Source organism: Empidonax traillii, unplaced genomic scaffold (assembly GCF_003031625.1).
Source record: "Empidonax traillii isolate 1590-97213 ecotype Southwest subspecies unplaced genomic scaffold, ASM303162v1 scaffold135:size1941959, whole genome shotgun sequence".
NCBI classification, from domain to species: domain Eukaryota; kingdom Metazoa; phylum Chordata; class Aves; order Passeriformes; family Tyrannidae; genus Empidonax; species Empidonax traillii.
The window spans coordinates 169,171-190,137 of record NW_020955328.1 but is presented as its reverse complement, the minus strand read 5'-3'; the positions used below and the strand labels follow the sequence as shown (position 1 = coordinate 190,137).

At 42.5% G+C, this 20,967-nt stretch overlaps 1 protein-coding gene across 3 annotated transcripts; it reads left to right on the top strand.

Annotated features, from left to right (window-relative positions):
- The first annotated feature begins 258 nt into the window (after positions 1-258).
- SLC13A5 (solute carrier family 13 member 5) lies at positions 259-20,342 on the top strand. Of its 3 annotated transcripts, XM_027883796.1 has the most exons (14): positions 259-1,510; positions 4,651-4,751; positions 5,937-6,044; positions 8,320-8,448; positions 9,208-9,344; positions 9,732-9,946; positions 11,267-11,438; positions 12,472-12,594; positions 13,114-13,326; positions 13,978-14,099; positions 14,365-14,483; positions 15,729-15,890; positions 16,854-16,991; positions 17,726-20,342. In XM_027883796.1, the coding sequence occupies exons 3-14, from the start codon at positions 5,940-5,942 to the stop codon at positions 17,852-17,854; spliced, it is 1,764 nt and encodes a 587-aa protein (XP_027739597.1). In that variant the 5' UTR covers positions 259-1,510; positions 4,651-4,751; positions 5,937-5,939; the 3' UTR covers positions 17,855-20,342. The 3 variants fall into 3 exon arrangements, with proteins under 3 accessions (XP_027739597.1, XP_027739599.1, XP_027739600.1); XM_027883798.1 differs by lacking the exon at positions 5,937-6,044 and having other exon boundaries at positions 260-1,510; XM_027883799.1 differs by lacking the exons at positions 259-1,510; positions 4,651-4,751 and adding an exon at positions 2,087-2,107.
- Positions 20,343-20,967: the final 625 nt, after the last annotated feature.

The window sequence follows — 20,967 nt, the reverse complement described above, 5'->3', positions numbered from 1 at the left end:
GAAGTGGCAGTAGAAAGTTGCAATGGTCACAGGTCACCAGCATGTCAAAAGACGGAGTATCTTTAAGAGCTTGAGATGATGTGGAACATCTGCTTCTTGTGGGAGACAGAAAGCCAAACTTTTTTTTCTTTAAAGGTTTGGAGGTCAGTGGCTGGTCCCTTTCTCTCCCTTTGGGATGGACATCTTTCCATGCCATTGCATTTTCAGAGGAGGAAGAGGGAGCCAGGGAGGAATAAGACTCTCTGCTTCCCCAGTGACCCTTGGAGCACTTCAGGGCATCAAATATGTGCCGGGGAAGTTTCCAACCTGCATTTCCTTCCTTGGGATACTCTGCTGTGGTTGGGATGGACCAACAGCACCAGAGGCCCCAGCAGCAGCGAGTCCTGTCTCTTGCTGGACTTCAGCATTACATTTTTACATAGGAAATTTTAGAAGAAATATAAGTTAGAGAGAAAAATAAACAGAACTTCACGTTTTCAATGCCAGTACCAGTACCTTCAGGACTTTGTGATGGAAGGCCAAGCACTTGTGTACCTGCTGCTACAACTGATCCCTTCCAGCCGTATGATAAGCGCCGTCTCTGATGTGACAAACCCTGTGTAAAAAAATTATATACAGGAGATGCAGAAAATATGAACTGACCTTCTTAGTCTGTGAAATTGGGGCAATTATATTAATTCTTCCACTTTGCAGAGGTATTGGAAAGAATAATTCACTAGTCTTTGCATAATGTATCAGATAAGATAATGCCATAGACAACAGCTGTCACAGATGTTACTCAGAAATTAGCGTGGTTCATTTCCCATCTAAACAAGCCCCTTCTGTCCCCTATCTTTCTCTGAAAAAAAGGAAAAAGGAAGCGCAATAAACCATTATTAGATCTGGGAATAATGAGTGTTTATCTGGATTTTGTAACACAAATTATGTAATGAAGCAGAGAAAAGGCTTTTGAAAAAAATATGTTAATGAGATGGCAGCTAAGGGAGAGATTACAGAGCTGCCCATTCTGAATCAAATTTTAATGTGATTTTCTCCTGGATCTCGTTTTCTTTTGTCATCATTAGCCTGCACAGCACTTGAATGTGGTTTAGGGCTTCATGCAAAGTATGCAGGACCAATTCTAGGTCAAGAAAGCCTGATCAGCAACACAAACTGACTGAGAAAACCCCACTGACTCAAAATTCATAATGAGGGCTTTTATGTAGAAAGTTGTTGAGCACAGGGATTGTGCTGAAAGGACTGTTCGTTCAGAGTCTCAAGAGCTTTTCTTGGAAAAATATCAGATGCTCCACTGGGAGCTTAGTTGAAAGCTACTTCTGAGCAGCACAGTGGACTGGCAATAGCTGGAAAATCTTGATTGGAGGGAAAATGGAGAGCAATGAAACAGTGATTTTTCTCTGAATGCCGGCAATAACTCCATCCATTTAAATACTGTGTAATCCTTTCAGTACATAGTATTACTGTACAAGACCTCCTCTAGGCATCTTTTTAAGGCAAACATCTCACAGAGGTAAGTTCTGAGCTGGTTATTTTTTAAATGTTATTTTTAAAAGCCTAAGGAGAAACACTTCTTTAAGTCCTAGAATGTCTCATGGTCAGTTGTTTTAATTTTTGTTTCTCAGCATCAATATGATATGTCTTACAGTCCTTGTTTAATTTAATTTTGTTAAAACTTCTGTACCTCTGGGTACATGAGCTTGCAACATGAAAGAACTTTAAAAAGGATGTGAGGAGAATTTTTATTGTGAGAAGGAGTAGCAGTTATCTAGGTCAAATGGACTGCTTTAGAACAAGCAAATTGTACTTGTATGCTTGGGCAGCATTTGAATTAGAGGCAGAAAATGTGTCTATCTGTAACTAAATGAACCAGCTGCTGCCTGTAAACCCTCCTTGACACAAACCATTCCTATCCACCAATAACCGGAGTAACTGGGATGACTGGCTTGTAGAGAGTGTGATATATCAGAAAAGCAGCTTCTCAGAAATGAACTAAACTATAATAAAATCTTTACTTTCCAATTTTTCCACCTGGACCGATGACCCTGGAATTCCTACCTTCCAAGTGGGATTGAATTCTAGTCCCTTTCTAATAACCAAAAAAATGCAGGTCAGCCTTTTTTAACTAGTCTTCAGCATTGTCCCACTTCTAAGTGGAACTTAAAAGTGGTTCATATCACTGACTCTGGTATCTAAAGTACAAAAGGGAAGATTGCAAGACTGTGTGTATGGTTTGACAATGCTGTCAAGCTCATCTAGGCATTTGCTCTCTTGAAAGGTGGGGCTGTTCCTGTCCCAGCTGTTCTTATGCCCAGCTGTAAGTGGCTCATTCTCTTTTTAGCTGGCTCTGATGCTCATTGAACATTTCATTGAACCTATCCACCTCACTAACAGCAGAAAAATGTTCTGCTTTTTTTTGATCAAGTTAAATTGAATAAGCCCCAAAGCCACCAGCTGAGAAATGGCAAGAATGCTAGGGCAGGTTAGTGTCAGTGAGCCACAAGATGGGCTTGGCTCTGTTACTCTAATCCTCAGTTCTTGGCATGCTTCAAAATATCCATGTTTATTAGGGCAGCAGAACAGCCAATTGGAGCAGTGGTGTCTAGCAACCAGGAAAAGGGATTTCAGGTACAAGACACCTGATTCAGCTCCTGGTTCCAACTCATGTTACCACCCATGCCTAAACCTCTTTGTAACACAAAGATTTGAGTTCCTTTGTAAATTGATTTGAAGTTTACCACCAAGAACAAGAACAGCACATTATTCCACACAAGGGTATCAAAATTTGGCCCAAAGGCTGCTACAGTATTCTGCTTCTAAATGCTGTCTGCAACCAAAAGCTAATTTTACCCATTGTCTTTAAAGCAGTTGTCAAAGCCACTGCTCTCTGCTATGTTCAGAGCAGTACTGACTGGAGAAAAGGATCCCTTTCTCCTGGAAGCCTGGAATTAGTGCTCAATTGGCATGAGCTGAATTTCAGGCTGTGGGAGGTTTTTATTTGAATGCTCTTTGGACCACCTAAAACTCCTCCTGGATGTTTTGCAAGTACATGGGCTCTCTGCAGCTCCCTTCTCCCTGGCTTCAGACCTGCCTGTAAAGCAAACAGCCAAAGCTTTGTGCATTTTCTTCTTGGCACAGTGAAGAGGAAGCTCATCATCAAATTATGTGAAAGAGCTGCCATTCCTGTACCACACTCATGTCCAGCCAGTGCCAAATGCGTCTCAGTTGTAAGTATATTTTGAGGGAAATAGGGAACAGCTGGGATACCTGCCAAATGGAACATGCTTCTCCATGCTTCTCTCTGCTGGTGCAGGCTGATCTCTTAGAGGCATGCCCACTCTCAGCCTGTACTGTAAAGACCTCTTTTACCCATCTTGATTAGGACAACTTTCCCACCTCCTTATCTGAATGTAGATGTCTCCTCTCTTGTCCTCACTCAGTATTCTTTTTCCTACCTATGTTGTTGCAGTTTGCCATAATACATGATTATGTGGTTCCAACATCTGGATTCAGTCAACGTCTCACTCTCCTGGTTCTTACAGTAGAACATGAATTGACACATGTAAACCTCCACTGGTTTATAAAATATTGAGAGACGTATCTTAAATATGAAGTGTGCAGTGGCAGGATGGCTTGAACAAGGTGATGTCAAGGTCAGAATTTGCTTTTCAGGTTTACAGGTTCAGTTCAGTGCAGGAGATTGTCTTTGCTGATCTGCCTCAGCCAGCTGCTGTGACTGGTTTTAGCTGAATTCCTAGCAGACTTCCACAGGAATTGTAGTTGGCACTAATTCAATTTCTTCTCATCAGTCAGCACTGACATTGTTCATGAAGAAATATTCCACATGCACTCCAACAAACCAACCTGTTCTCTTCCTGAAGCAAATCTAGGAAAGGAGCCTACTTCAGCAAAGAAATAAAGAAGTAAAAGTTTCTCATTTCCATGTACTCACTTGACATTTCTACCCACTGCTGCTTTAATCAAAGTGCTGGGAATGCCTTAAATTTAAAGTTTCTAAAGGCAGCTCATCCGTGCTTGTCTTCATTCATGAAAAGATTACAGTTGCTTAGTTTAGGACCTGAATCTCAGATAAAAAAAGCTCAAATAAAGAAAATCTAGGCATGATATCTTTCAAATCTGGACGCAGTGTTTTTCCTAGGTCTCTCTCTCTTTCAACTGATATTAACCATGCAGCTCTGCCAGAAGCATTGGGAAGTGGGCATTTATCCCTAAGGGTCAAGTACTTACTGGTCTTGATTGACACCTCCCTGTTTTCCTCCTTTGCTCCTTCCTTTCTGGTCTGTAATCTCTTGGGAGGCCTGCACCATCTTCTCATTCCTGTCATAAGTCAGCTGATCATAAGAAATCCAGCTAATTGAACAGCCTACAGGAGTCCTTGGTCTCATCCCCAGGTACAGCAAGCAAGTCTCTTTTCACAGGATTATTCTATCCAAAGGTATCAACACATTTGTTGCCTTTATTTTCTTTCTTTTCTTTTGTTTTTTTTTTCCCACTGCATCATATTGATACAAGAAGACAACAAATCATATTTGCACTGGTCTATCAGAATGAACCTTAGTACAACTCCTATAGAGTTAACTATTTGCATTTTCTTATTTAAGTGTTTCTAGTCCTTTTTTCTTTTTTGACTAGGAACCATTTTTTCATTGGAGATCAGCTACAGGAATGCGAGTTTTGGCTGATTCCCCACTTTCTGTTAGACTTTGCACTGGTGTGAAGTTTCCTCTGTGCTGGTAAGTTACCCAAAGGGACTGCTGCAAAAGGTTTGAAGATTTGGAGTCTGTCCAGATCCGGTTGGCTGCTGTTTTCCTTAGTGGGCATTCACTGCTTTTATAAACGAACAGTAACATTGGAGTGTCTTGTTTTGAACTTCTGTCACTCAAGTTGCTCTGGTCAGCAGAGGACAAATAGTGCAAGCTGTAGTCAGAGCTCCCTCATTACTTGCTGTGGAATCTGAAATTCTTTATTTCACTGATAAGTGCTTGGTAAGACTGTATGAAGAGACTGTGGATCACATTGCTGAGATATGATTTATGCTGACTTCAGTTTCAGGTGGCTGTTGCCATCCCAGAAGCAGAGCCTAAAATATCAACAGTTTGTTCGTCCTTAGTCTAGTTTCCAGTCCCTGCAGTTGTTCCTTTCTGCTCTCACGATAGTGCTGGCCAACCTTCGGTTTCTGAGGCTGCACTGTAGACCAAGTCACTGAATTCAACATTAGAAACAACCTTTCAAGTTAACCTCTCTGGGTTATTTTTAACCCACATCCAGACGCACAATACCTCACAAAATAATAGCAAAACACAGCCATGCATGCCTGCACAGACCTTTGTTTTGGGGAGACCTCCAGTGTGATTTTAACTCTCAGTTTCCCTAAAGGAGCTCAGTCCTTCCTCACCACTGTGTGATTGATCGAAGCACGATCCTTCCTTGGCGCCACCAGCACCTCCCGAAGGTCCAGTGTCAGCACTTGGGTCCCGGCACAGGATGTGTGAATCCGTGCTTGCTGGCACCTTTCTGTGGGCGCTGTGAGCAGGGAGATCGTTCTTAAAACATTCTCCCCACTGGTGTGATAGCTGATACACAGCCATTGAGCAGCTTTCCTTGGCATGGAGGGGCTGCAGAAGCCCCGCACGGAGGTGGCCGTAAGGGAGGGAGTCCGGGACCGGTCCCGCGCCGTGACCCGGGGCCCCGACACGAAGGGCGGGTCGGAGCGGGGCCGGCGGGGCCGGCGGGGCCGGGGCCCTCGGCACGGCTCGTTCTCTGACGGGCCGTGCCCGCAGCGCTGTCCGGGGCCGCCCCCGGCGGGGCGGGCGGGACGTGTCGCCCCCCGCCGTGCCCCCACGTCCCTCCCGCCCCGTACTTAAGGCAGCGGCGGCGGGCGCTGCTCCCGCTGACGCCCTGATCGTGTCACCCCACAGAACATGGCCCCGATGTGCCTGCGGCCCCTGCTGAGGTACCGCTCCTTCGCCATCCTCTTCCTCACGCCGCTGCTGCTGCTGCCGCTGCCGCTTGCTGTGTCCACGCGGGTAAGTGCCTGAGGGGTCCCTGCCCTTGCTGCCCCCGAGGAGATCCCACTCTGCCCTCGGCGCCTGGCCCTGCTCCCAGGGGCTTCCACAGACCCAACAACCCATTAGTGCAATTAGACGCAGTTAATTATGGGCCAAGACAAATCCATGCATAACTGGCCGGCGCATTTGGAATTGTGCCTTGTATTATCTTGAAGTGACGGCAGTGGGATGAAGGGCAGGAGTGCGTTCCCCACTTTCTGCTGAGGCTTTGGTACTCTGACCATGTTGCTCGGTGGCATTCTCTGTCCTGGTGCAGTCAGAAGCTGGAGCTGTGTGTATGCACTGATGAGGCTTTCAAATGCCATATCCTCCAGTTCACGTCCTTCTTACTCCAGGGATGGCGATAGCACAACTCCTTTGCATTCAGTGGACTTATACTGGCATAAGATTAAAATAATCCAGTGAAGAGTTTGAACTTTAATATCCTGTAGCCTTCTTGACCAAATGTGAAAGCTCTGTTTGCAGTATTTTAGCGTACCAGACCTTTGGAGGCTATTCTAATGCTCAGAACAGCCTTTCTGAGCGACCTGTATTGGTCAGTCTGTTTTAAAGTACAGGAAAATTTCATATGTGTTTATAAACCAAATTGCCATCCCTTTGGTTTACCTAAGTAATACTAGTCCTGCCTTTCAGTTGAATGGTGGTGCTTTATAGAACAAAGACTTTCTGACTGTTAAGCTCTACTTTGGTCAAAACTAGGAAAGATAATTTCCCTAAAACAATTAAGTATGTCTTCAGTTTTCCAGTATTTGTAGGCATATTGTGTTGCCAGTCTAATCTGAGAAATGTCAGTATTTCATAACAGGGTAGTAACATTCTGTCACTGACTTCCTTTTGATCTCTCAGTGATGAGGCAGGTCACTGTACAGTTGATACAAAACACCAAAGAAGCATTCGGTGACTGCTCTGATAAATCATATAAATAGGCATAAATACAAACATATATTTAATTCCAAATGTTTGGTTGTTGGAATTGGCTGTGGTTGTTGGAGTTAATTTATAACCATGGTTGTATTTTTGAACTTCACATGAATTATTTACTCTCTACTCTCTAAAACCAGTGTTCCTTCTCTGTTGTGAATTTTATTCCCTTCCAGTTGTTTATCTGTCTTTCATGTTGGCAACAGATTACCCGCAGTCAGTTCCACCCCCGAGTTAATGCAGTACAGCATGAATTGTAGCATGAACTCACCTTGTATATATAAAGGGAAGGAACTTTCTTGGGGTCTGTCTGATATCTTTTACTCTCTGAGTAATTTTTTTTCAAAACTTTTTCTTTTTTTGTGCTATAATTAGTCTCCTGGACACCTGACAGAAAAAAAAATCAAATTTCTTACAAAGGCTGTCTTCTGGTTCTTAAACTTCTCAACAAAATGAAGGAAAAAAAAAACACCCTATTTATAAATATCACCTGACAGTGGTTTTTATTTTAGCAATACCATTTATTTTAGCAATAAAGTCCCATTTGTTGTATTAGAATAAAATCCTATAAACCCATGCTGTATGAGCAAATACTGGACTACAGAACATTGACTTCAGCTTTCAAACAGTTCACTGTTAGCTAATGAATGCTTCTCCCAACAATTTTGAGAGTACAAACCAAGGAAGGCTGCACTACAAAAGTGCCTGATCAACAATCCAAAAAGACAGGTTGCAACAGTTCTAACCAAGGAATCCCCTTAGCAGGTAGGCACAGTATGATTTGGGAAAGTAATTAAATACCTATAATGTACTTAGTTACCAAAAAACCCCAAAACTTTTATTTTAAGAGTTACTTTAAAAAGCGAAGAACATGGACACACCTTAAAGACTTGTGAATTTCAGGCAAGCTAATCACCCACAATGGGAAATTTGGCCATCCATTTAAAAAAAGTTTAATTCACTATTGCTGTTCTTGGCTCCTAGATGTGAAATCTGCTGACCACAACTGCCAGGAGGTAATTGCACATGGCAAACTGTGCACTTACCTGGTTGTGGAAGGTTTGTTTTTCTCACACCATTTATTTTGTGTGGATGGATTAAAACAAACACCATGGTCTTCTTTGTCAAAAAGATCTTCTTATCCAAGTGACTTCAGAATGTGGTTTAAAAGCACAAGTTTAAATTCTCATTCAGCATAATTTGTTAAGCTGCACACAGTGTAGTGTGTGAGCCCCTTTTAAGGGCTACCAACATGTTTCTTATCTTTAAAAATAGTTTTCTATGCTTAAATGTGTCTTCTGTTGTGTTTCAGGAGGCCAAATGTGCATATATCATCATCATCATGGCTGTGTATTGGTGCACTGAAGTGATCCCCCTGGCTGTCACTTCCCTCATGCCAGTGGTATTTTTCCCTCTGCTTGGAGTTCAGAGCTCTAAATCAGTAAGGAACTCGCTAAATTCAGCTCTTATGCAGGGAAATCCAGTGCTCTGATCCCTCATCAATATTTAGCCAGCAAGCCTGTATTACTGTTCAGGGTTCTTGTATTGGAAGATGCTGAACTAAATAGACATTTGCCAAAAATGTTGAGAGTGGCGTGCTTGACTTGGTAGAGGGAAGGGTCTGTTTTGGGCACGGATCCTCCTGGGGAGAATCACACTAGTGCCAGCAGTTTATGTGTTCATATCCCATCCCATGAGAGAGCAATGCTGACAGATAGATCCTCTGGGAGATCTCAAAATGCATGGGACAAACTTCTGACAGGATAGACAGTGTGGTGCCAGCAGGTATGCTGTGTCCTCAGCTCATCCTGGGCTGTTTCCAGGTTCTGTAGCCCAGGTCACTACTGACCAACAAGCTGGTAAAGGCAGGTATGGTTGATAAATGTACTGAGAAACCTGTTTTGGAGTGCAGTGTTTCCAGCACCTAGACCACACTTAGAGCCCCTAACAATGTTTTAGGAAATTGTTGTGCTTTTGTACAATGATGCACAACGAGCCTCTGCACAGACAGTTCAGCATTTACATGAGATGAAGGGTTCTGGAAACTGCAGGGAGCACTGAGGCTGCAGCTGCGTCTTCTGCCAGTGTTGGGTGGGGCCTGGTCTAGTCTGTGGCTTTGAGAGGGTGGAAGGCAAAATGTACTAGTGAAGCAAGTAAGAGGCAACATTTGGGCCCCTGACTTACCTTTTCTGTCTTTCAGGTGTGCTTGCAGTACCTCAATGACACAAACATGCTCTTCGTTGGAGGGCTGATTGTTGCAATTTCTGTTGAACAGTGGAATCTTCACAAAAGGATTGCACTGAGGGTCCTTCTGATTCTTGGGGTGAAACCTGCACTGTAAGAGTATTAAATTGCTTCTTTTTTGCCTCTTGTCAATTTAGCAGAGGCCTAGGGATGTTATTTAACCATCAGCAGAGAAAGGATCCTTCAAGAATCTCTTTAGCTGTACTTACATGGAGTTTTCACAGGTGAAGTCTAGCAAGAGGAACAGTTTATTTGTCCTTTAGCCAAAACCAGTATCTGACTAAATTGTAGAGGCTTCACTGGGATTCCTTCAGTGAAGGTGGCAGAGCTGTCCTAGAAGGGAATCTGTTCCTGTTCTCTGTTATTGGATGCTGCACACATCCCCATTTGGGCTTTGCTCTTCAAATTACAGTAACTACAAAGCCAAGCAGTGCCTGTTTGCTTTCCTCCTTTCTCCTCTGCCTCTTTCTCTCTTTTCAGCCTCATGCTGGGATTTATGATAGTCACTGCCTTCCTGTCCATGTGGATAAGTAATACAGCCACCACTGCCATGATGGTTCCCATTGTCCAGGCTGTCCTGGATCAAATGGACAACACAGAGTATGATGTGACCATGATGGAACAAGCAATTGGGCAAACAAATACAGTGATTGAGCTGGAGGAAAAGAGCATATCAGATCCCGCTGCAGTACATGGTAAGGGCCTGCTCACCAATGAGCTGATGCTACTGAACTTTCTACAGTTACAGCTCCTGAGCCTAGAAGGAGTGCTTGGTACCTTTTCCAAAGGAAGAGGATGGTAACCTGACTGAAAACCCCTAATACATGACCTTTAGGTTTTACAAAATAGCTTCAATTTTGGTGGCTGCCATTTTGTTATACTAGTGCTAGATCCCAGACAGATTGTTATGTTCTTTCCTTTGAGCTGGAGTCATTCTCCCAGAATTTCCCTAGACTTTACAGTCTGCTCAGGGGAGTGAAAAACATATCCTGTGGGAAATAACCATTCAAAACCCCTGAATCCCACTTTCTAAATATTGTGATTATCAGTGGGGATTTAGCTTCCAAGCCACATGTAGGAATATTTGAAGAAAAAAAAAAGTAAACACAGTCCATTTTTGTTCTAGGGTAATAAATATCTCTTTATTGACCAGATTGTATGTGGAGGTGGGGAGACAAAAGAGGACTACTTTAAAAGCCACATGGAAAAGAGGAGCTGGTGTAATTTGACTCACAGTAGACCGACTGCTCTTTGGAACACTCTAAAGCATGATCTTACCCCCGATGCTCGTTTCCTCAAGGTCCTCTGCTGATGCCATAGTTCTGCAGTAGATTTCATTTGATTTGAACCATGTGCACAAACTCAGTCCTTCTCATTTCACTGGTCTGCTGTGCTGTTACTGAGGGCTGTATTATTAAATATGATTAAAGACCAGATCTCAAGTGTAGTGAAGGTAATAAGTGTGCAAAAAAATACCCTTTGGTATTGTTGAATTGGTTGTAATTGCCATAAATTCTTTGTCCTGCTCCATTAGTCCAGTCAGACTTCAAGATTAGAGAACAATGGACCCAGCAGCACAGTTTCACTGTTACTGTAAACTGATGTGACATATTGATTAAGTTATGCCAAGCAAGAATTTGGGTTTTGATGGGTTTTTTAGCTGCCCATATTCATAACTGTTAAAGCCAGTTGGATTCTTACTGTGGGATTGGAGTGGTTCCAGTGACGCAAATATCTGGCTGGTTGTAAGCCTCTCTGTGAAACAGGAAATTACTGCTGAGGAACTGTGACGCTGAAATGGACAATAGCATCCTTGGATCATGTAGATCCAGACTGCCAGCCTCTCTCTTTCGCTCCTCATGAACATGAGTCCAAAGTATTCAGGGACATATTTGTGATTTCTTTAATTAAAATAAATATCATATACAAACTGGAAGACCTGGGCCTGCAGACCCTATTCTGAATTCTCTGCCTCCCTAACTTTACCTCAGGCAAGTTGTGTTCTTTGTGTCTAGTCGTAAGCAATGGACAAGTCCCTGATGATCCCAAATCTTCTGAAGAAAAGAGAATGAGGAAGCGTATATGCAAGGGAATGACACTTTGTGTGTGCTATGCTGCCAGCATTGGAGGAACTGCAACACTCACTGGAACAGGACCGAACATGGTACTGAAAGGCCAGATGAATCAGTAAGTCATTCTTGCTGATTCTTTTAGTTATGCTATCATACTGTTTCTCTGACCAACTGACTGGTCTTAGATAGCAATTTCAGTTGTAAACTTTAAGCAATAAGTTGAGGAACTGAGAGTGAGAAGTGTGTGTGAGGTGTTGGATCTCATTTTTTTGCTTCAGCATCTTTTAAAAGGTAGCTATATGATGGAATTATAGGTCCTCTGAGAAAATTGTGAATACTTGCTGGCAATTGACAGACAGCTGGTTGATTATGAGATATTGGTTCTGCATTCTCTTTTTCAACTGAAATATAGCACATCAGAAGAGGAACTGCAGTGAAGGGCATCAGAAGAATGTAGATTACTCATAAGCACACCAAAGAGAGCTAAAAGTAGCTTAGCCTCTCCTACAGTACCGTTCCTCTATGCTGTGGCTGTGGAAACAGTACAGTTATGTTGTACTCTTATTGCTAAACTGACTTTGGGAACCGATTTACATGGAACCTAATCTGCAGTGGAAATTTTGCAGACTCCACATCAGTCCCTCAACATGGCTTTCTTCTGTTGCAATTATTTCAGCCTCAGCTACTGCATTATCTGTTGATTTTAACACCCAGCTGGAAGTTTGCTATTGATACTTTCCCTCCGATTGTTATTAGCAGACACAGGGAAGAGCAAAAATTCCTATTCTTAAAACACTGGTTTCATTCTTTCAGACCAACTAGCAACTTGGTCTTCTACTGAAGGGAGCAGAAGTTCAAGTATTAATTTCAGGAAATTAATTTTCAGGAATGACAGTTCTTGTTCTCTTATTACAATGAATTGGGAGGAAGAAAGAATGTCCTGTCTTGGGATAAACAAGCAGGCATGTTGGAAGTAGAAGGTACCTGTATGGGAGGTCTTTCAGCCACACTTATCTTACTGAGACCTAATATATCAACATGGGCTCCTATATGCATCAAAGTACAACACAGGAAAAAATGTGAGGATCATTCAAGGGAAAGTAGATTATGTTTTTTGACATTCATAGACAAAGCACTTTTCATTTCAGGTTATTTCCCAACAATAATGATGTTGTGAATTTTGCTTCCTGGTTTGGATTTGCGTTCCCAAACATGATTCTGATGTTGGTGCTAGCTTGGCTTTGGTTACAGTGCTCCTTCATGGGACTCAAGTGAGTATTTGACTACATGATAGTGTGTAAATCCGTCAGTAAGCTAGTGCACATGAGTGAAACAAATGCACTGACAAGTTACTAATTTTGTAGCACAGAGCAGATCCCTTTTACAGCAACTTTTGAGGTCTGGAAACCTTTTGTGTTCATGGGATGTGCACTAAGGCAAAAGCTTTATACATTCCTAATCTTCAGACAGAATTGTCTTTTTGTTTCTCACACCTGTGAATTTCAGCCCTGGGAGAGCTGGCATAGCTGGTTTGCAACTGTTGATTCAAACCTGAGTTTTTCATCCCAGGTTACTCCAAATTGGACAGAAACTGACATCCATTCATTGACCTCATTCTTCTGTGAGAACTGGCATGTCCCCACAAAATACTTTGCGCTGTTTTAATTTCTTTGTGGCCTCTGCTGTAGTCTGTGTCTGTCCCCAAGAGTGACAGCTTCAGAGTGGCAAGCATGTTAAATCCTTCTAGTATGCTAATACTTACAGTATCTTCTTCTCCGTTTTTCTTAAAGCTTTAAAAAAAGCTGGGGCTGTGGGACAGAGAGAACTGCCAAAGAAAGAGCTGCATACGATGTGCTGAAGGCAGAAATGAAGAAGTTAGGCCCTATCTCTTACGCTGAATTCAATGTCCTCATCATGTTTGTATTGCTGGTGCTCTTATGGTTTTCCAGACATCCAGGCTTTGTAAAAGGCTGGGCAACTAGGCTCTTCCCAGAAGGAGAAAAGTAAGTTTTTGGGTTTCTTTCCATCCTTTACCCTCTTGGTTGTGAATAAGATTAATTGATCTATGTTTTGACAGTTTGTACGGCAGTGAAGGCTGGAGACTGGGAGATGGAGCAAGCTGACCCTTCTAAAGGAAGAAAAAATTCTGTAATGCTGGTCTCAGTCACACTGACATACACCTTGGTATTTTGTTTTGTGTGAGCTCCAGTCAGTTGTGGTAGCAATATCACCTCTAACCAATACCTCAGAACTCATAGGAAAATTGATTTTGTGTTTTGACTTCTTTGCATTGTGGGGCATGTTAAGGACATAAAATGCACATTGGGCCTGTCATTCAGGCCATTTCTTTACACATCTGTCTTTGAGATACAACTGTTGAATCTTGGCTTCAGCACAAAGAAGGAAGCCTGCTCAAGGAGCCATTTTCATCTGGGACTCTGATTATTAATTGTGTATTGTAGCTCATTTCTTTTTTTTACTGTGCTTACGTTCTGGCAGGTCTGAGAGACCTTAGACATGGGCTAATGACCCCTCTTGCTCAAGTACCAGCCCCAAACAGGATGGCAAAGACCAGTGACTGGAATGCTGGAAGGCAGCCCTCTTCTAAGAAGAAGATGTCCATTTTCTAAGCTGTATTCTCTTTTCTTTGTTAGGTATATCACTGATTCTGCTCCTGCTGTGTTTATCGCCCTGCTACTGTTTATCCTTCCTGCTCATAAGCCCAAATTCATAGAATGGAATTCAAGCATGTCTGACCCTGAACAGACTGAAGAAGGTATTTAAAAGAGGGATTGCAACGTTGTGAAACAGCTGGCCAGTTCAGCTAATGAGGAAGAAACCTGCACTGGATTTGCATGCAGTTCTTAGAGCAGCTCACCTCCCTCACTTGTTGGCAAGTGAGGGTCCCCACTCATGTGTGTTACCCTCACCCTGTGCAGGTTTCTCAGTAAGGTGCATCTGCCCACTGGTATCTTATAGAACAGGAGACAAAGTGTCTTCACTCTCCTAAAAAATGTTCTACTTTTCATTTCTCACTTCAGATAAAAAAAAGCCATTTTTATCAGCCCCGCTGCTAGACTGGAATGTGGTTCAGAGGAAGATGCCCTGGAGCATTGTGCTGCTGCTGGGAGGAGGTTTTGCTTTGGCTGATGCAAGCGCAGTATGTCCTGACTTCTGTTTTTCTCTGACTCAAAGGCGAACTTTCCTGGTTTGTTATCTAGTCCTGTATTACTGGGCATGCACCCAAAGCCAAACCCAGTAGAGATGGTCATATCTGGAGGCAGATCTCAATTACCAAAAACTGTGAGGAGAGGTTTGTGACTCTTTTTTGTGAATTTTTGTGCTCTGATCAAGTTTCTTTAATTTATTTTACCTCTTGGAGGCTGCCGAGTAGTTTCAGATCTTCACTGGCTGGATGTCCAGAGAAGCATCCTTTCCTATTTCTGTAATCATCCCAATCCCAGCCCTGGCTAGAAAACTAGAAGTATAGATAACACTTGTAAGATTTTCAGACCCATTTGAGCTTTGTTCTAAGGTTATATGTCTTCAGACTTAAACCAAAACTACTAAAGGGGTCAGAAAGAAAATCATTGTGGTAGGTATCTCTCAAAACTGTGTACAGTGGGGTTTCTTGAACTTCTTGTCAGTGGCTATTGCCAGGCAATGTGCTTCATTCTGTAAGCTCATGCTTTGATCCTGTGGTCATAAATTCACAGAAAAGGCATCTGAATTCCCGAACAGGAAAGAATCTTGAGGTGAACCATATTGTTTCCTTCATCACTGCTAAAATGCATCTAAATCAAAGCAAGCCTTAGCTATCAGCAGTGCCATGCTTTGGGGAAATAAATGTTCAAGTCTAAGTTTTATGGCTGATTAGGTTTAAACCATGGGGCAAATGAAAGCTCTAGGGCCCTTCATTCATCTACATACATCATACTTAAATTATTAAATCTCAGGAGAATTAGAAGCCATAAAGTCAGAGGTTTTGTAAGCTTTGAGTCAACTGCTCCCTATGTTCCTACAATGGAGTATTCATACAGAATCATAATCTTCAGAAACTGTAGAAGAACATGATAGGAAGCTTCTGGGTCCGATATTAAGTATTTGCAATAGTCTGAGAAATAATTGCTTCTGCTTAGCAAAACCCCCATACTTTTATAACCAAAATGTGAGCAAGCTTCTTGGCTTCCAGAAGAATCAGAATAATGGGATTCAGTATTATGTCTAGCTGACAAAGAATTTCTTCTAGTGTTCGTGACAGATCCTTGCACTTTCCTGGATGATGTTTATATAATTCAGGACTCATTAAGCATTATTTTATAGGAATGTTGCACATAACACGAATTCCCGGTTCATGAGTCAGGGGTTCTCAACCTCACTGAAATCCCCTTTTTTTTCTTGTCAGAACTCTGGGCTCTCAGCTTGGCTGGGTCATCAAATGACTCCTCTGGGATCTATTCCCCCATGGGCCATTGCAACTGTGCTTTCGCTTATTATCGCCGTCTTCACTGAGTGCACCAGCAACGTCGCCACAGCCACTCTCTTCCTGCCTGTCTTTTCATCCATGGTAAGATTACTTCCATCCCGTTACCCTGTCAGCTGGGAGATGAGTTAACCTGATGGTCTGGGTGGCAAAGCAATGTTATATTTATTGTCTTGGATATTTCTTCAGTGTTTTCTCACTGAAAAGGAAGCCAGGTCATGAAGCGAGAGTCACTTTTTCAATACAGATCAGCAAACAGCAGTTACTTTTTTGGTCATTTTGCATTTGACCCATCAATTTAGAACTGCAACACACACACACAAAACAAAATCCAGCACTTTCTGATCATGCCTTTGAATGATTCATCTTCATGTTTTTGTGCTAAAATACACAAAGTGGCAGGTCTGATTATGAGAAATGTGTCGTTTCTCATAGGAAGCCAGAATAATTTTAAAACTTACACAGGAAAACCTGGTGAGTTTCACTGCCTTTTCTGAGTAGAATTGAAAGGATAGCATAAAGGAAAAAAAAACAGATTTCTCTGTTCTTTAATTTGGAAAGTACAAGCACTTTATTCTAGACCATTTCATCACAATAAAATAACCCCTATCAAGGTACTGGGCTATTAGTGACTTGAATTGGCACTTAAATTCTGAGTCCTACAGAGTTTATGTAAAGTCTAAGGGTGTCATTCCACGTGCCTAGTAATTATAATTCCATCCCTGTGTTCCCTGGCAAGAGGGTGGTTCGAGGTCAAAGAAAAGATTATTGGATGTATTTGACCAAAACTCCAAATTATACCATAGAGCAAAACAAACAACAAGAAAGAATCAAGTCTTGTTTTTCAGTATTATGAGACAGGGAACAACAGCAAAGTTATCTTTAAGCACATGTGGATTTCAGAATAAAATGTTTGTAAATTACTCTGGTGATGTAATGCCAGGAAACAAAATGAACCAGTGTGTCTCAGTGGTCTGGGATCGATTGATCCTTTATGCTTTTCTTTTGGAAGATCTACAATGTGATATTCTCTCCATTTCATTGCAGGCTACATCTGTCAAGATCCACCCTTTGTATGTTATGCTGCCTGGTACTCTCAGTGCTTCCTTTGCCTTCATGCTACCTGTTGCAACACCACCAAATGCAATAGTGTTTTCATATGGCCACATCCGTGTTTTGGATATGGTAAGATGATAATTGCCTGGTCTCTTATCTGACCTCTCCACTGCCTTTATCCTAAAATCTGGTGAGAGTTTCATTTTCATTGCCAAGTATTTCCAAAGTACTAGGAAGCTCTTACGGACTGTAACTACCACCTTATGCCCCTCTCTTCTGCAGTATTGATACTGTGATAAAGATTTGCATCTCTGAAGTAACAAGACTTTTCTCACAGGCTTTGGCAGACATACAGTGCAGCCCAAATGAAATGAAAAACTGACAAGTCGTAAGTCTCTGAAACCTGAAGGGTTAAAGCACAGGCAGTGCTCTGTAGTGTTCTGGGGCTTTGGGCAGAGTGTCTGAGGCTTTGTCTCCACTGGAGCTCAAAGCAGAAGGCAGCAATCAGGAGCCCTCAGCTCTGGTCCTCTGATTGCTTGCCAGCCCACACAGGGCAGGTTCTGGGCGGAACACCCAAACATTATTGGTTTTCTAACTGGAGACTTGAAGAGGGCAGAGGCTGTTCTCTAACTAATAAAAACAACTTGTTGTACATGCCTTAAAGCTCTAGACTGGTTATATCGAGCAGTTATATAAGGCAGTGGGTAAAATGGCTATTTCTGTGATTTATTTGACTATCTTTCTTGCGTATGTACAAACAGGCCTTGCTGCAGTTTACTGTGCTGGTGTTTAGGTGTTGCTGGTTTGGACTTGCTGTGCTGATGTTTGATTATTGTTGTTGGTTTGGACTTTTGTCCTCACAGGTTAGATCTGGAATAGTGATGAACATCATTGGAGTCTTCTGTGTCACACTGGCCATCAACACATGGGGAAGACCTATGTTTGAGCTGGACACATTCCCAACCTGGGCAAACAGCACAATGAACCAGTGAACAGAGAAGAATTCTTGTGTTAAACAAGGAAAGCACCCTTAATACTGCTCCCTATTTCCCGAAGTCCTATATAGAGTCTCATCACCACTTCAGATCCAGTGTCAGGTGTTTGCTGCCTTCCAGCAGTTACACCTCAGTTCAGGCTTGACCCAACTCAAACTTACTCCAGTCGTGCTGGAGCCAAAAGTGTTGTTCAGCTACACAACCCTAAGGAACATGTGTCTAGATCATAAATATGATCACGTGATCCACTGTACCTCCAATCAAGGTCAAGAATTAGAATTTATTGAACTTTCCATAAAGAGAGGGGAGGCTGTTGTATCAAAAGGTTTGAACTATTGTATTACTGGCATGTACTTGTAAATCATTAGCATTGAACACTGCACTCAGGCAGGGGCTGAATATTCCTAAACTATTTCTTATATTTGCAAGTCAGCAACCATACAGAGAAATCCCTGTGGTCACTTGTTCAGGGAAGAAGGGGCGTGTTGCCTTATGCTGTGTTATGTTTGAGTCAGGCCTCAGCCATGTAGTAGGATCCTTCCAAGTCAACATCCAGCATGCTTTCTCTTGCCTTGTCTTCACTCCCAAATCTCACTGCATTTAGACACCTTTATTGAGGGCTGAGAAGACATAATTCTGTGCCGGTCATTCAGCTGATGTCTGGGGCAAGGATGCATTAAGGCTGGCTCCGTGTTTCTTGCACTGTGGTACTGTCAGGGCCAGTAGCCTTTACCTCTCTCAGCCACAGATGTGGTTTCACATGCCAACTAGAGTTTTCTGAGTGCCAGCCTGAAGATGACCAGTGGCCTATAGGACCACACCTGTTGCAAAAGTTCCTGGATTAGCCCCTGGTGTGCCTTAATAATTAACTCTGGAATTTTGGAGTGGAGTGAAGACATGAGAAAGGCTCTAACTGATGACCTGGTAAAAATTAAGGGACCAGATGTTAGGACTTGTGCTGGCTGACAGCAAAGGCCCTTGCTTTGTGTACTTTGGAATTCATATCTTGTGAGGAAAGTGTTTTGTAGCACCTCCATTTATGGAACTGAAGTAACCTACAGAATGATTGTTGTTGGGCTAGGTGTATTTTGTCCGTGGTATGTGGATGCTTTTCATTCAGCCATGGAGATGGAGGTGGGCGGAAGGTAAGGCAGTGTCTTACAGTGGAGAGATCTGTGGCTGTGGCCTCAGTTCTGCTTCCAGACTTTCTGTGCAGCCCCATGCAAGTCAGTTCACCTCTTTTTGCCTGTTTCCCCTCCTGAAGATGATGTCATGGAACCTATCTACCTCACCAAGGTGGTGTGAGGACATAAGGGTCAAATTCTGCACCCATGTTGGTTTCCCACCTCATAAGGGGTGTAAGGTACAAGTTACAGAGTCATAGAATTCTGTCCAGAAGATCTGGCATATAGCATAGTAGTGTGTGTGTAGGATATTTAAATAGTTTTGTTATGAATGTGAATGTTCTTTATGGAACTGGAAAAATATTGACATTTTTATCTAAAATTGATGAAAGTATTTATCCACAAAATGTCCAGGTGCTTTTCTAAGCAGAAAACTGCTTCAACAATTGATTTTTGTGCCTTTATCTTCTATGCTCTTTCAAGGTGCTAAGCACCATTAACTCTCCACTGACTGTTGTTCCTGGGTGCCTCCAGCAGCTCCCTGTCTGGCTGCTGTGTGGTGCAGCCTCATACCTCTTCCAGGGAATGGTGGAGCATGTGGATAAACACAATTCCACTTGCAGAGTGTATCTAAGGAAGAGGCCAGTTCTAGGCCCAAGAAGTGGCTTGGTCACTGATGTTTGTCACCACCTGAAACTTTATCACAGTATTCGCTTGAAGAAAGTGAAACCAGGAACAGTTGAGCACCTTCTGTGCTTTAGCAGTCAGCATTCAATGCTAATTTGCAGGTATCTAAACATGATTGAGAAAGGGACTTTTTCTGCCTTCTAACTGACTTCACAGTATGAGAACATATTACTGCTGCCAGGTACTCCATGGTGCTTACTCTGCTCTATTGCAAGTAAGACTCAGTGGAGCCTGCATAGGTGGGTGACACTAAGCTTGGCTATCTCAGTTCATGCAGACCCAAACTCCTCTAAAACTGGTTCCAGCTAAAAGCCGTAGTATGGGTACTTTTTTTGCAGAAAGGAACATTCTGAAAGTTGCCCTCACCTCAGCTAGGGAAAAGCTTCCCTCTGTTGCTGGGCAAGTAGGAGGCAAATGCTATTTTCATCAACAGTCACGCAGGGTGATTTATTATCAGGAGTGCTGGGCCAGGGGAAGTGTACATGTGGGGTAATAAAGAGTGTTGGGTTTATTGTAACTGGGATATATTTGATGTGTCACTTCTCTGTATACTGTTAACAGCAAAGGCTTCTTTTTGAGACACTTTTATGACATCCTATGATTGATTTGTATTTAATTTAAATGGGTGGGTTGCAGAATTAGAGCCTGGCAAATAAAAGCTTCCTAGAACTGTCTCCTCTCTGGCATGGATTGTTTCCTGTGTAGCACTGTGGACCACTTGTTTCTGCATTAGCTTCCACTGTAGCTTGGTGTTGCTCCAGTAACATCCAGGAGGGTACACGCTGTAGTGAATCACTGCAAAGCAGATTTGGACACCACTGTAAGTGTCTTCAGACCTGAATATCAATTGTTTCTTCTCTTTCCTCAGCTAAGTGATAAGTCAAGTTTGCATCTCTGAAGATGGTCAGTTGGGACCAAATCAGGTGGCATACCCTACAAACTGTCTCATTCATTTCAGAGTAAAGAATCTAAGAAACACAACTAGTTTTTCAGAATTAATCTTGTACAAACTCTCCAGCATAACAGGCACAAACAGGCTTTTTTTCAGTGTCAAGCATGCATGGTGTCCTGTTCCAGTGCCCTGAGTAAATATGTTACCTACAATGGGCAATGCAAGGGCAATTGCTTTGTGACTGGAGCTTACTTACAGCCACTTCCAGCTCTGCAGGACAAGTATCATGACAGAGACTTGTCAGGCATGGCAGTTATTTTGTTGCCCATCAAAGGGTTATTGTTTTAGGTGCAGAAGTTTTGATAGTCCTAAGGTAGTGGCACAGAGGAATGCCTTTGCACTCCACT